General features: G+C 36.3%; 1 protein-coding gene across 1 annotated transcript; it reads left to right on the forward strand.

The window, feature by feature from the left end:
- Positions 1-4,923: 4,923 nt before the first annotated feature.
- Positions 4,924-5,700, forward strand: LOC145807274 (uncharacterized). The gene is made up of 2 exons (XM_082905232.1): positions 4,924-5,330; positions 5,442-5,700. Exons 1-2 carry the CDS (start codon positions 4,924-4,926, stop codon positions 5,698-5,700), a joined length of 666 nt encoding a protein of 221 aa, XP_082761358.1.
- Positions 5,701-17,074: the final 11,374 nt, after the last annotated feature.

A 17,074-nucleotide genomic window follows, 5' to 3' on the forward strand; every position in this document is an offset into this window, starting at 1 on the left:
ACCATCATCTCAACCCATCTTTGCTACTATTTTGGCCTGCATAGGGTCTATTTGGGGTTGGTTTGGCCATTTGAGCATTGTCTTGCATGCCTCTAGTGTAATACACTTCACTAGCTTCGACGCTTGAGCTTTTCAACATGCATTACATGGGTTGTTCGCATGATTCTAAGTCATTTTGCATGCCATTTCAGTGCTGGAGCATATGCCATTGTACTCCATGTATCATCCTTTCAATGCCTTTGGAGAGTTGTATTTTGTGCCTTGAGCTTGGGCCAATATGCATGCATGTTTGTATAGCATTTTGAGTTTCTATCTTAGCATGTATGGCCACTGATTTGGGCAAGACTGAGGTCAGCCCATTTCAGTTTAAGTCCATCGAGCATTGTGTATGCCATGTGGTTCATTGCGTTGTGTATGCCACATCCATTTGCATTGTGTATGCTAGTTGTTGTTCACATTGATTGCATGCTTGTGTTGCCTTGCATTGAGTATGTATGCATGTGCATTGAGCATGCCATTAGCCTTGTTAGGTTGTTCATGTTGCATTGCATGTTTTCATGCTTGTCCCTTGCATCTTGTTCACATGCTTGTTTCATTGCATTGTATGTTCGCATGCTTGAGCCGCATTGTGTATGCCATGACATGTTATTTGTTGCATTGTGTTTGGAATAGGGGTTAGTTCAAACACGAAAAACGAGGGGCATTTCATACTCGAAGTGATGAAACGTGCCTCAATTCTCGATCGCCGACACTCTTGACTATACATGATGGAGTTTTAGGCTTTATGTGTTCGTGTGTGCATTCATTTCATATGTGTTCGTGTGTGCAACTTGGGCTCCTCGGCCATCATGCATCGAGATACGTGATTGGTGGCCCGGGGGCCGAGAACCATACTCCATTGAGCTTACGTAATGATAGGGAGGGTGTTTGTGCATACATGTGTTGCAAATACTTTGCCATGCCCCTTTCTTGCTCTCTGTTGCACCAAACCAGAAACCAACAGCAAAAACTGGTGGGCCGATCGGATAAAGTGGCTAGCCGACCACTTTTTCTGGTTTTTAGCATAAAAAGTGGTCGGCAAGTGGTCTCCAATGCCAATAACTGGTCGGCAGCATCCCTACAGGTTCCCATGGTGGAGTTTCAGCTTTCTGAAGCTTTGTGCAGTGTTCTGGGACCAGTTGCAAACAGAGGCAAATTGGGGCATTGCGATGGATTTCCGAGCAAGGCAATTCGAGCATGCATGCATCCCTCGTCACGAGGCCATTTTAGTACTTTTGTTAGCTTAGAATGTGTATTTGTTTCAATTTGGTTGTGTAATAATTAATTAGCTAGAATAGTTAGTTAATTAGTCAGTTCTGTATTATTTATTCGGACCCTCCGTCGAGAGGGCACAACTGTTGTAATGAGTGTGCTTGTGTGTGATGCATGTCTTCCAACCCCCATTTCTTTCTCCCTTTTATTTACCAGCTTACGATGGTTAGTTTTAGGGCATGTTTCAATTAGCATCCTTATGCTTCGCATGTTTGCATTCATTCATCTGTCTTGCATGCACCGTGCTTGGCACATCATACTAACTGTATTGTATTTCAATACCAAGTTGAATACATGTATTAACTGTTGCATTTCACATGCCATTTTAGCATAGCCGAGCCTATCTTAGTTGCATTCTTGCATGTGTTGCATTAGCCATCTTAACATGAACTAGGATCATGCATTGATTACTAACTAGTTTTTGTTTTGGCTCGGAGTACTCGGTAAGTGTTTATGCTTTAGCATCCATGCATGAGTGTGAGTGTTTCCATGATAGCATGCTTGCCATGAGGCTATGTGCTTATGTGATATAACTGCTTAGATGCCTGTGGGTGAAGGTTGGATTATTTGAATTGGAATAATTCATTGATTGCGAGTTTTAAGCGTACTTGAGAGTGGCAAAATCATATTTTCCTAAGCCCACTTGAGGGTGGCAAAATCCGCATTTTAGCCTACTTGCGAGTAGCAAACCGTTTTCAAAACAAACAAATATGAGATGTTTTGTTCCAACTTAGGCGATCCAGTCTATACTTGTATGCTGTGCATATCACATAGTAATTCTAGGTTAATAACCGGAATAAGAGCACATGTGTTTTTAAAAACAAGATATCATGTTAGTAAAGGCCAATCTTTGATCGGGCGAGCGGAGGTGCTCATTGCATGACCTTCCCCTCTTATACACAAGTTCCCGAGCCGAAGCAACTTTGGTGACGACGGACACGTGGCCTTAGGCATGAGTCAGGGTTTCCTAAATTTTCCAAAAATAAAATATTTAGGTGGCGACTCTACATCTGGCAAAGCAGTCCATGTTTGGCACTTCTTTCTAAAAATTAGTTTTTCAAAACGATTTGCTGGATATGGACTCTTTGGTGATTTATCAATCTCGCATTGCACTTTGCAAGATCATATTAAGAACCATGACATTGAGTCCGAACTGTAGTGAGCCTAATGAACAAAACGGGATTTTCCCAGGATGTTCGAGCACGACTACAGCTGGGCAGACAGTTCACTTGGCGCATTGCTGTGGATGGTGAAAAATGGAGTAAGCTTGATAGGTTTCTCCTATCTCCTGAGTGGGTTCATATGTTCAAGTTTAAGTTTCAGGGTTTGCCAAGGTATGGTTCGGATCACTGCCCAATTGTACTTATGGAGGATGTTAGAGATTGGGGTCCGAGGCCTTTTAGGTTCATAAGTGCATGGGTATTGCATCCTCAATTCTTGTCTTTTGTTAAGCAGTCTTGGGAGGAATTGGGTTTTTCTGGAGGGGCTAGTTTTGTCATATCATCCGAGTTGAAAGATCTTAAGTCAAAATTAAAGCAATGGAATGTAGAGGTTTTTGGGGACATCAAACATAATCTAAAGGTTGCGAAAGAGGAGTTACATAAATTGGAGTTGGTTGAGGAATCTAGACTACTTGTTGATTCGAAAAAGGAGAGGAGGAAGACGTTGAGAGGGGAGGTATGGAGGTGGAGCACAAGGGAGGAGTGGCTTTGGCTGCAAAAATCTAGAATGTCTTGGGCATTAAAAGGGGATAAGAACACTCGATTTTTTCATACTTTGGCTTCTTGTAGACAGAATAGGAAATTGCTCAATTCTCTAACAGTTGATGGGAATCTCATTGAGAATCCTGAGCAGCTGAAGGTGGAGGTATTCAGGTATTTTAAAGGCTTGTTTTCTGAGATTAGAAAGTGTGGCCAAAGCTGATTGCTCAGTTTAAGTCCATTATTGGAGGTACTCTGGAAGTCCAGTTGATTGAGTCTGAATTCATGCCAACAGAGATTTGGGAGGCAGTTAAGATGTCTGATGGAAACAAAGCTCCTGGTCCGGATGGGTTCAATCTGGGTTGTTTTCAGAAATGCTGGAAAGTGTTTGAACCTGAAGTTGTGCGTTTCTTCAATGATTTTCATAGGAATGGAAGATTGTCCAAAGGTTTAACAAGCTCCTTTGTGACTTTAGTTTCTAAGAAGGAGTGCTCAAAGGGTCTTTCAAACTTCAAACCGATTAGTTTGATTGGTTCTATGTACAAAATTCTATCCAAGGTGTTGGCAAATAGATTTAAGCAGGTTGCTCCGAAGGTTGTAAGTGTAGTTCAATCTGCTTTCTTAAAAGGTAGGAATATCCTTAATGTAGTGTTGATTGCCAGTGAGGTGGTAGACTGGTGGAAACAGTCTCACACGAAGGTTTTAATCCTCAAATTGGATTTTGAAAAGGCGTATGATTCGGTGAATTGGGATTTCTTGCTATCTCTGCTTACAAATATGGGTTTTGGTCCCAAGTGGGTTAGCTGGATGAAAGAATGCTTATCTTCTGCCAGGGTGTCTGTTCTAGTCAATGGATCCCCAACTCCTGAATTCATCCCGGAAAAAGGGCTTAGGCAAGGTGATCCGCTATCTCCCTTCCTTTTTAATATTGTTGCTGAAGGTCTAAATGTTCTGCTGTCTAGAGCTAAGGATTTGGGTCTAATACGTGGTGTGGAGGTTGGAGTTGGGGGTGTTGTCCTATCACACCTCCAGTTTGCGGATGACACAATTATTTTTTTTGAAGCTGACTGGTATGAAATTTTAACAATTAAGAGAATTCTTAGGTGTTTTGAGCTCATGTCTGGCCTTAAGATCAATTTTCATAAAAGCAGTGTGAGTGGGGTAGGTGTGGCTGATGAGTTGGTGTTTGATTTTGTTGCTAGATTGCACTGTATATGTAAAAAGCTGCCTATTTCTTATCTTGGATTGCCATTGGGAGCTAGCCCTAAGAGGAAGAGCACTTGGAAGCCGATTATTGATAAGTTTAAGTCTAAATTGGCCTCTTGCAAGAGGAAGAGGAAATTGTTGTCCTATGGTTGTAGACTCACGCTGGTGAAGTCTGCTGTCAAGTTTGCCAATATATTATTTGTCACTTTTTAAACTAGTTGAAAGAGTGGCAAAAATAATTGATAGGCTGCAGGCTAATTTTCTTTGGGGTGGTTCTACATCTGGGCCGAAACTGCATATGGTGAAGTGGTCAGAAGTAACTAAAAGTAAGGACCAAGGTGGGTTGGGCATTAAAAAGATTAGGGAATTCAATGATTGTATGCTTTGTAAATGGTGGTGGAGGTATGGCATTGAGGATGATGCGTTGTGGAAACATATTATTTGTGCCAAGTACCCGGCTGTTGGAGGGGGCTGGGTTCCTTTTTTGGAAGATACGAGTAGAGTTTCAAGGCTTTGGAAGGACATATTGTCGGTTGCTATTGGTAATCCTCAACTTGGGAGCTATTATCTATCAAATACTGTGGTTGAGGTTGGCAATGGGGAGAGAATTAGGTTCGGGTTGGATACATAGGTGGTGGGGATTTGTTTGAGGGTTGAGTTTCCTAGGCTCTTTTTGTTGTCGTTGGAGAAGGAGTAAACCTCGAGAATGGTATTTGATAGAAGATGCAGTGTTGGTGAGTGGGTGTTTTCCTTCCGAAGGCCTTTACGGGCTTGGGAGGAGGTAGAGGTGGCCAGGCTTAAGTCTATCCTTGATGCAGCTCTACTTCCTGTAAATAGCTCTAGTGACTGGCTATGTTGGTCTCCATCTTCGGCAGGTCAGTTTTCTGTTGCTTCTGTGTATAATAGGCCATCAGACCAGATTGTCTATGCTGTCCCTCCCTTTATTTGGAGTTCTTTCTCTCCTCCTAAGTCCCAATTCTTCGCTTGGCTTGCTTGGAAGGGCAGGATTAAATCGGCTGAGTACTTGCAAAGGATTGGTGTGTTAGGTGCTAATGCCAATGTTTCCTGTGTTTTCTGTAATTCAGCAGTTGAAACTCTTGTACATGTGCTCCTGTTCTGTCCCGTAGTCTGGGAAATCTGGTCTAAGTTGGTCGGTTGGTGAGGTTTGTCTTGGGTGATGCCTGGGTCAGTTGAAGGCCTTCTAATCTGGTGGTCTGGCATCAGGTTCTCGAAGATAGGTTGGAAGATGTGGCTGTCTCTTCCTCTTGCTATTTTATGGGCCATTTGGAAAAGTCGGAATGAATGCAAGTTTCGGGGGGCTCTACCTGGTTCTAAACTGCAATTTCTGCAGGAGGAGATCAAGATCAAGGTTGTTATGTGGGCTAAATATCACTATCCGAATTCTGCATACTCCGTCCATGATTTGGTCAACAACATTCATCTTCTCAGCCATCCTTCTGTTGGCTGTTGTTCAGGGGTGTAGCAGGGCTTTAATGTCAGTGTTGTTTATTCTAAGTGTTAGTGCTGTTTGATCTGCTGTGATGTTTGGGTTGATGGTCTGCAGTGTTGGTTGGTTTGTTGGTCTGCTGTGGTGGGTGGTCTTTGGCTTGCTGTGTTCATTGGTCTGCTATGTTCGTTGGCTCTGCTGCTCGGTTTTGCTTTTTGGTTTGTTGTTGTAAGTTGGGGTTTATTCTGCTGGTGTTGTTGTGGTTGTTTCGGTTGGAGCCTTTCCAGCTGGGTCTTTTTCTTTTTTCCCTCTTCTTGTTGTTTTCCTGTTGCTTTGGTTTCTTTTTCATTAATAAATTGTTCTTTGCTGATCAAAAAAAACAAGACGAAGACTCGGAAAAATCTCTAACTGGACAGATTCTGTAACTTGGAAAAGACTTCCAGGGTGTTTACTGGAAGAGTCTACTTAAAATAAAAAATAATAATAAAAGAAGGGATACTTCGTGCAGATATTTTCTTATATTGTTCTTCAGATTAGCTTGCAGACGAGGTAGATGTGTCATATCATAAGTTTGCAGATCAATTTCTTGAGCCAATGAGGCTAAAGAGTTAGAAATCTGATCTTATCCATGCAAACGATATAGATGTGTCATCATAAATTTGCAGACCAATTTCCTAAGCCAATGAGGTTAAAGAGTTTGAAATCTAATCTTATCCATGCAAACTCTTGCATGGCGTAATGAAAGAGTAAGGCCGTGTGAGAAAGGTGATTTGAAGTTTTCTCAATAAGTAATGTTAAAAGTTTCACATGTTTTATCAATATTTTCATTAAATATCTTGCATTATTATAGGATCCACGTGAGATCTATATGATGTAGGTCTCACACTCAAGTAAGACATTTGATAAAAATATTAGTAAAACATTTGAGATCTCTAGCATTTTACTTTCTCAATTGAGCTTATTGTCTAATAGTTATTGTAATAATTAATAGTGTTTTTATCAAACATTAAAAAAGCGTCACTTATTGTCAATTTTTAGTGACAGTTTAAAAAAAAAATTTATAGAAAACATCACTAATTATAAATTTTAACAATAGTTTAAAAAATCCATCACAGAAAAATGCCACTAATTATCAGTGTTTCGTGACATATTTTGAAAATCATCATCAAAAATCATTTATAGTGGCAATTTTTCTAGGACCAATTTTCAGCAACGAATTGATACAACTTAATGAAAATTAAGTCCAATTGTTAGGATCTGTTAGTAATTTATTCAATTATTTATATATACACATATTTAAGAAATACTTAAAAATAAAATGGGAAAAACACACAAAAAAATACGCACAAAAAAAAAATCATCTTTATAACAAAATAATTTCTAAATTTTTAATTTTATCAAGTTAAACACTAATATTTTGATTTATTTTCAATTTAAATCATTTGCTTATTTTTACTAAGTAAAATTAATAAAAAAATAATACTTCAATTATTAAATTTAATAAAAAATGGTATTTTAAATCTTTTCTGTACTCCTACATTGAGTTCCCTAAATATTAACGAAAACATGTTTAGAAACAAATTTTGAAAAGTCAAACCAAAAATAGCCGCATTTTTTTAGGGTTTTTTTTTTTTTTTTTTGGTATTTTGTTATCTTCAATAATTTATTTTTTTCATATTTTAGTCAATTTCTTATTTTTTAGATTTATTCAACTTAGATCCATCAAAAAATTAAATATTTATGAAGAACATCTTTAAAAAAAATCAATAAATACCCCAAAAAATGCCTAAATTGAATATATATATATATATATTTGTATTTAATGAATTTTGTATAAAAAAATTACAAATACTTTGTTATTTAAGTATATTTGGATTAGGTGAATTTAAAATGGATGCTCAGTTGAAAAGTTCAATTTTGGACTTTTCTTGCCCAAATGTCCAAGCACTAATCTATTATGTGTATAAGGACAAGCTATCGCAAAATGACCAAATTAATCATGTATATATATATTGTGTTTCCAAACCAAATCTTAAACAAACCAACGCCTCTCTCTCTCTCTTCTCCTTACCTCCATTACCGTTGTGCCGCCGACTGATCACCATCACTATCGTTCCTTTCTCTCTCTCTCTCTCTCTCTGTGGATCTGTTGCCATCGAGCCGTCGTTGAAGATATGTAGATTGACCTCAAATCTATAGATCTATAAACCTTAACCACCACGTTGCTACAAATCTGTTAGATTTGACGTCTTCATCATCATTGTTGTCACGTTGTCTTCATCATCACCGCCACCACCGTCGATCTCAGTATCACTCACAACTACTTAGTCGCCACTAATGTCCCCTATAACGCCCCCAAAATAAAAGATATAAATAACCCGATTATTTCATCAATCAATAAACTTAGATTTCCATTAATCAAATCTCTATAGTTGCATTTCTTTCATGAAAGAGATTTACAAAAGGAGTCCACATGCAATACATATTTAATCTTTTCTAAGTTGAATCCATAGCATGCGCGACAATTCTAAACAAGAAAATAATCAACAAAAGAAAAGCCTCAAGGGTTACAAGTTCCGAGACTTAAGCCTGGTTATACAAAAATGGTTGACAAACCCATACAATTTAACTCCTTAGCTTGCCAAAAGTAATCACAAAAGATATAGAGCATTGTTTTCTCAAAAATATTCCCACGCCTTCAGCTAGGCAAGATTACCACATTTTTTCCTGTACAAAATTCACGAATGATAAACACAAAATCCAATTGAGATATCTTAGCAAAGTATATATATATATATATATATTTTTAGCAGCCTCAAATACATGCAAATGCCATACCAGGCTCCAATGTCATAAGCTTTCAATTCTTTTGAAAACACATGCAAAGTTCTTTTCGGAAAGTTCATTATCTCAATGAAATTCAATAATAAAATAGAGTAGTCACTGCAACAAATTTGGGATTTAAAGACGAAACAAATTTATCCCAAAATGTACACATTTTGTCACCTAAACTAATTACGACAAAAAGTTTTCCTTACCCGTTTTGTCGCCAAAAGGTTTTGGAGACTAAAAAATAAATTCGTCATTGAAAATGATAAATTTGTGACATTTTTTTTTTTTTTTTGGGTCTCCAATACATATTGCTGGGAATATACTTGTAAGTAATTAACAACGAAATATTTTATCATTTAAGGAATGAATTAGAGACAAAACTGACAAAATATAAAAAAAATAGAGACGAAATAATTTTGTGGTGTTAAATATAAATGAAGACGAAAAAAATAGGTCAAATAAGCTACCAAATAGAGACAAAAACAAATTTATCATTAAAAATATGAAATAATGTCGGGAAAAAAAAATTCATCACACATTAAAAGTAATAGTGACAAAATGTGACAATATTTTTTGTCATGACAAATTCATTTAGCTACAAAATAAAGAATGCATGACAAAATTAGTCATCCACCTAAGCCAAATAAGGGACAAAAAACACCTTCTTTAGGGATGAAAAATTTTGTCACTAATTCCAGAATTTTTTTTTTTTCACATTATATAGCTATTTTATCAAAATCTGAATTTTAATTCATTAAATACTACCCTATTCATTTTGAAACCAGTTTAATATAACAATTCCATCACAATTTAACTTAACTCAGACAAAATCACAGGGCTAGTGTCTACAAGTAGTCTCTTATATTTTTTGCAACAAAATTTATATTTTTAGAGATAAAAGAACTTGATTTTTAAAACTCTTATATATTGTAGCGAATTACGATAAATATTAAAAAAACATTGATATAAGTATATAATAGAGAGAGAACTTACTTCCTGAATTGGTGGCTAGTTGTCTTGCAAATGTAACTGGTTGGACCATAATGAGCATCAACATTATGAAACAGAAGAAGAAGAACATGCTTTGCTCAACATTTTGAGAGAGAGAGAGAGAGAGAGAGAGAGGAATTGGATAAAAAAAGAAAAAGAGGAAGATGCAACTAATGATTATGGGTGTACGGTGAACTTACATATGTATATATATAATCATTTACTAAATAACTGCTTACATATTACTTATTAAAGAAGTAGAAGAATTACAATACGAAGACTTGGAAAAGTCTGAAGGCTTGACCAATTCTGTAACGTGGAAAATACTTCCACATCATTTACTGGAAGGCCATGTTTGTTTGGGTAGACTAGATTAGCATTCTCATAATTAATAGTCCTAGAACTACGAATCCGTTGGATTATGTATCCTATCTTAACTAATAGTCAAGTTTAAAATAATTAGTCTGTACTTCAATTGTTTAACCAAACATCAGATTAATAATTTTATAGGACTATTAGTCCAATCCCAAACTCATGTCCATCCAAACAAACATGGCCGAAAAGTGTAACTTGTGAACTTAGTTGTGAAATTTTGGTGGTATTTTTTTTCATGACTCAAATCCATTTTAGTTATCAAACTCTATGGCGTATGATTATGTATTGAAGTGCCTTGATTACCAGACTCAAATTCATTTTAGTTTTGTGATGTTCTGTAATAGATCAAAATAGTTTTGATTATGAAATTCTTGTTGCATTTTTGTTAAAAATCAAATTGATTGTCATGACCCAAATTGGTAAAACTTATGAACTATTGTAGCTCAAATTTTAGTTACATGCTTCCTCCGTCTCATTTCATTCATTGGTCCATTATTTCATTTTTTGTTGTCCCAAAATGAACGTCCACCTTGAAAAATCAAAGTTTTAAATTTAAATGTTTCTAAAATTATCCCTTGGAAAGTAATTATAAATATATTTAAAGATGATAAAAGAAGGGAATTTTTGAATTAACCATTAAAATTTTGAATTTAAAATGTAATTTTAAAATTTTTAAAAGGGATTATTAATATGGGACGGATAGAGTATTATTTTGAAAATTATGAATAATAGCAATTTCAATAAAATTTTCTTCTAGAAAATATAGGCATTTTTAAAAGCTCTGTCAATTTCTTATCACACTTCATATGTAAGAGAGATGATTGGCTGGTATTTAGAGAAAAATAAGAAATATAATATTATCTTCGATATTATAATTGCTACATTATTTGAATTTAAAAAATGAATCTAATTTTTTAATTAAAATGAACTCTCATTTTATTTTTTAAAATATATTAGGTAATTGTCAAACTGACAACATATGAATGATGCTACAGGGGCAGGAGAGCTGGGATCCTTCTTGTGTCTCAGGGTAGAGTAGAGAGCTTAGGCTATCATGTATACAGTGAACACGCTTGAAAACTAAAATTTACTTTAAAAACGTATAGTGAATACAAAAGGGTCTGTTTGGTAACGTTTGCGTTTTCAGTTTATATTTACAAAAAATTTATAAATTGATTTTTGTTTATTTTTAGAAAAACATAAACTACAAACGCGTTTGGTAATTGACAAAATGTTTAAAAAAAATTTAAATATAAAAAAGAGTGAGAAATGGCAAGTGGTGGCAAGTTGCGGCGGAAGACGGTAGTGGAAAGTGGTGACGGTGGGTGGTGGGTAGCGGGTGGTGGCGGGTGGATGGGTGGTAGCGAGTGGGTGGTGGTGGTAGTGGTGGTGGTGGCGGATGGTGGTGGCAGATGGGTGGCGGATGGCGGATGGCGGTTGGTGGTGGGTGGGTGGCAGTGGCGGGTGGTAGCGAGTGGGTGGTAGTGGTAGTGGTGGCAGGTGGGTAGCGGATGGCAAGTGGTGGTGGCAGGTGGGTAGCGGATGGCAAGTGGTGGTGGCAGGTGGGTAGCGGATGGCGGGTGGTGGTAGGTGGTGGCGGGTAGGTGGCGGGTGGTGATGGTGGGTGGGTAGGTGGGTGACGGTGACGGTGACGGTGACGGTGGCAGGTGGTGGGTGGGTGACAGGTGGCTGGTGGTGGGTGGTGGGTGGTAGTGGCGGGTGGGTGACAGGTGGCTGGTGGGTGGTAGTGGCGGGTGGGTGACAGGTGGCTGGTGGTGGCAGGTGGGCGGTGAGTGGTGGCGGCAGGTAGGTGGCGGGTGGTGGTGACGGCGGCGGCGGACGGTGGATGGTAGTGGCAGGTGGTGGCGGGTGGATGGCAAATGGGTGGTGGGTGGTGGTGGTAGTGGTGGCGGCGGCGAGTGAGTGGCAGGTGGGTGGTGGTGGTGGGTGGTGGATGGTGGTGGCAGGTGGGTGGGTGACGGTGGCAGGTTGTGGGTGGCAGCGAGTGGGTGGTGGTGGCGGCGGCGAATGAGTGGTAGGTGGGTGGTGGTGGTGGGTGGTGGATGGTGGTGGCAGGTGGGTGGGTGACGGTGGCGGGTTATGGGTGATAGCGAGTGGGTGGTGATGGCAGGTGGTGGTGGCGGATGGCGGGTGGTAGTAGGTGGTGACGGGTGCTGATGGTGGGTGGGTGGGTGACGGTGGCGGGTGATGGTGGCAGGTGGGTGGTGGTGGTGGTGGGTGGGTGGGTGATAGTAGTGGGTGGTAGGTGGTAGGGAGTGGATGGTGGTGGTGGCGGTGGTGGTGGGTGGTGGTGGCGGGTGGGTAGCAGGTGGTGGGTGGCTGGTGGTGGTAGGTGGTGGATGGTGGTAGCAAGTAGCTAGTGAGTGGTGGTGGTGGTGGCGGGCTGTGGATGGTAGTGGCGGGTGGCGGGTGGATGGCAGGTGGGTGGCGGTGGTGACGAGTGGGTGGCAGGTAGGTGGTGGTGGCGGGTGGTGGATGGTGGTGGCGGGTGGTGGATGGTGGTGGCAAGTGGGTGGTGAGTAGTGGTGGCAGGTGGTGGTGGGGGGTGGGTGGTAGGTGGTGGTGGCGAAAGACGGTGGTGAAAAATGGTGGCGGGTGATGGCTAGTGTTGGGTGGTAAAAAAAAATAAATTCAAAACTCAAAACGGAAACACATTTTTTGAGTTTATATTTTTTGGCCAAATTTATAAACTGAGAACTCTGATTTATAAATCAAAAATTTACCAAACAAGTTTTTATTTGAATTTTTAAAAAATTTATAAATATAAACAGAAAACTGAAAATGTAAGTGTTACCAAACGGCACCAAAACTTTGATAGCTAAAATTTACTTTCAAAAGGAATTATGTACAGTATTTGATCATTTAATTAGGTGTTTTTTAAAAATTTTAGTACAAGAATGACTACTTAAGTGCATAATAACGAGAGGGAATTATTATTTTTAATTTGATTTATATAAAATATTATTATAATGAAACTTAATGAATTACAATTATAATGATGAAAATTGAATACAACATGTAATCAATATAAAGAAACTTTCAAAATTGTAGAGAAAAGCTCCAATAAATATACAAGGAATAAAACTCACATGCAAATAGAAAGATTCAAACCACTGACCTCTTAGTGAGTTGAAAGAGCTCTGATAAATCGAAATATTGAATGGAAAATAAATAGTGGAACTTATTATGTAACAGATTAATTAGTTAGTTTATTTAGACAACAACGTTTAGAAGAAAGTAACGATTTTTTCCGGTAAAATTATGAATATTTGTAGCATGTGTTATGCTACTTTGTAATGAAATTATGAATAGTAAATTTATTATGTACATCATAAAGTTACGAATGGAAAATTTATGACGATTTGTATTTGGCATTTGCTTCTATTTTGAGATTTTCTCAGCTCTCTCTATTACATGCCTGGAGTTGGACTTGCTTAAAAAAATTGCTTTACATATATTGAAAGTAGTGAGGTTTTTGTTGTTCCTTGAAGTAGTTGATTAGAAAATTGTGGAACCTTGCCTTATACAGGTGAAAGGGACAGCAAAACAAATGGCAAATGGTGATGCAAACATGACAAGGGTTGCAAAGAATTGTAAAAACACTGTTAGAATCAATGGGAGTCAATGAGTATAAACAATGGCGGAGGCACATAGGGTCCAGGGGATCACGTGCCTCTCCTGGGTTTTGAGATTTTTTTTTTTTTAAACATAAAGAAAATATTTTAAATAAAAAAAATTATAAAAATTTTATTTAAAGTGAAATCTTAATGACATTTTTAAAATTATGATAACAATAATGGTTATTTTGATTGAAAATAAAGAGACTATGATAAGTCATATTATTATCTATGAAAATTTCAATATAATGGTGATGTCTATTATTATTGACATGCAAATATAATTAATTTCAATGAAAATATGAAATTTATTGGATTGTTAGTTACATTTGACATGTGGAGTTTATCCTCCATGTGTTCTTTCCATTCATAACTAAAATGACTACTGTATAAATTATAATCAAGCAACACATCTTCAATTATAAAATTTAAAAAAATAAAAATAATAAATTATAATAGGTTATAACTAATATCAGAATGAGTCATAACTAACTATTACTTGATATATAGTCATAACCAAAATAACAACCACAAGAAGTTATAACTAAATTATATCTAACACTATAATGTATTACAACTAAAGACTACGAAAATCGTAATTGTGACATATGATAAACACTTTTTTTGCGGTATTTTTTTTATAGAATTTCTCTACTAAAATATATCATTTCTATATATCCCAACTTATCTTCTTTTTTAATTTTCCAATCCACCTATAAAATAGTTTTTTTTTTTTTGGGTGAATACCTATAAAATAGTTACTCCCTAATATTTGTATAAAATTTAATCTCAAATCCTTTAATTTAAAATTCACATTTATCCAAATAAACTCCTAATATTTAAGTTTACTAATATCTCATTGTTGTTTATTACGAAAAAAAATTAATGTTATCATTAATTTGTGCCCCATCTTCACTGAATTCCTGACTACGCTACTAAGTATAAACCTTGTGTTGTGCACCAATTCCTAAAACTATGGTATCGTTATGTTCTTTTTGTGATGTGCTAATCCATTTACCTTGTTTTGGGATACTTCATCTTGTTTCAAGATTCTACTCCAATTATTGAAGAGTTGTTTCCCATAAATTTGTATATCAGTGTGGACTTTTCACTTGCAATTTTAGTATGGACTTAATTTCAGTGAGGATTGGGAAGTTTGGGGAAAGTTACCAATTTCCATTTCATGGCTCGTCATTGATAGAGAATTCAGATAACCAATTTTGCACCCACAATTCTAATTTTTCTTGTTATGGTTGAAATATGCAATTCTACATACCCTGAAATTTTTACTTAACAAAATCAATGTATGGTCCAAATTCATACAAGATATCATTAGTGATGGGATATTTGGTGTAACTTAATGAATTGTTTATAATTCTTTTTTTAATTTTAAAAAACTGTATTAGAGCGCTGCATTAATCTTAGATTTACTGATTATGAGGCAAAAATAGAATAATTAAGATAAAAAAAAATAATAATTACTGAAATTGATCCAATTGATTGCACTAAATTCTCCTAGATTGGCTTATTTTGACCTTGAATTTTTTACTTTATCTCAAATTGGTCCAATTGATTACAATAGTTACATTTTTTTTAATTAAAAATACGCACATGAGCAATGTGTTAGAAAAAAAAAAAAAGATTAAAAAACAAAAAACGATGTGTCATGTTCTTAGAAACAATATTATAAACTTGATCAATTCAGTAACTTAATTTCAACCAATTCAATAATTATTTTCTGTAAAAAAATCTTAACGACGTTATCGATTAAACCAAATTGACGCAAAATCTAAAATTAAGAATAAAAATTGAGCCAATTGAAACTGTAAAGACTAAAATGACATAAGCAACAAAATGTATGGACTATATGTGTGATTTTCCCTAAAATATATTATTAATGTGACTCTCAAGAGTGAACTTGTATAATTTATGGAAAAGACTGTGTGTGTACTATATGCACCTTGCCACAAAAGAAGAAATGACATAATTCCATACATTTTGCGGCATAACCAAAAAAAGAAAGACATAACCCAACACCACATGAAGTATAATCAAAGATCACATGAGTTAAACTAAAATAATGTCATAACCAAATAACAAAATATGTTATAACCAAAAAAGAAAATGATATAATTAAGAGTGTACATGATACAACCCTTTCAAGGAGTATACAGTAAAATTTTCCTTAATTTATATACGAGATGAGAAAGAAGTGATTTCAATTTTTTTTATTTATATATTTGATTTATATAAAATCTTATAATGAAACTTCTAAATGAGAGAAAAAGCACTATTAAATAGGCACACACAAAATAAAACTTACATGTAAATTAAAAGATTCAAACCAATGACTCTTGATGAGGGGCAACAATTTTTTGTGATCAGCAAAAACGAAACTTTATTGATGAAAAAATATACAAAGTATGATAAAGTACTTCAATAAAGAGGAGGGTGCAAAAAATATCACAGTAAAACATCAACATCCCAACCAAGTTGGCACCAAAATACACACCAAATCATCTACTAGCACAAACTCTAGATTCCAAGTTAATGAGTAACCAACATACAGAACAAAAATAAAACAAGCAATCACAAACAACCACAAAACTACAAACACCAATTGTAACGCCCCAAATTTCTAGCCAAAATGATAATACAACAATCATGGCTCTTTCAAGGAAAACCGAATATAAATCTCCAAACTTACATTACATTATACAATAGTTCTTCATGCAACAATACATTAATCCAACAATAAGTAAATAAACAAATAAATACCCCCAAGGGTTTACAAGTTTCCAAGGCTTGACCCTAGTTACACAAAATGGTTATTCAAACCCACACACATATAGCCCTTGGCTTACATGCTGAGCCATGGCAAAATGAGAGTCTCGTACTCTCAACACACATTTTCTCGCCTTTAGTTAAGCGGCATCACCACATCTTTTCTTACACAAAAATCCCGTAGAGTGAGCATAAAGCCCAGTAGGAAATCCTTAGCAAAGTATATACATTTTATACAAGTCTCAAGAGATGAAATGCACATACCATGCTATGCCCTTTTGAAGGAAAATCACATCTTCATCTTTAAAAACCATTATGCTCAATGATGTCATGCAATTTCAATTCTCCAAAACTTAACAATTCATTTCAAGAGCAGTAAATACGACTTTGGTAATCCCTAGGTCGGTGTCTGCAAGTAGACTATACAAGTACTACCAATTTGTTATTTTTACCGGTATTAACTAGAAGGCTCAACACCTATCCGCGTGGGTTTTCTGTCTTTCACCCCAGACTCTCAGGCCAACTTATTCAATATCATCTACACCACCTATCAAGACTTACCAACGTATTTACCCCAAAATCATTCCATGAAAACTTGTTTCTCAACATTCTTTTCTCAATGCAAGTTTTCAAATCAACTTCCAAAGTTTAATACAATCAAATGAATTGATATACCAATAACACAAGATGAATATAAATACTTTTATTCCAATTCATCATCCAAGGAATAATACAATTTCTTCTTCTCAAGTATCCTCAACAATTAGTCATTTCAAGACTATTTCAACGTT

The sequence above is a fragment of the Camellia sinensis genome, chromosome 14 (genome assembly GCF_055761805.1).
Source record: "Camellia sinensis isolate YWXY chromosome 14, ASM5576180v1, whole genome shotgun sequence".
NCBI classification, from domain to species: domain Eukaryota; kingdom Viridiplantae; phylum Streptophyta; class Magnoliopsida; order Ericales; family Theaceae; genus Camellia; species Camellia sinensis.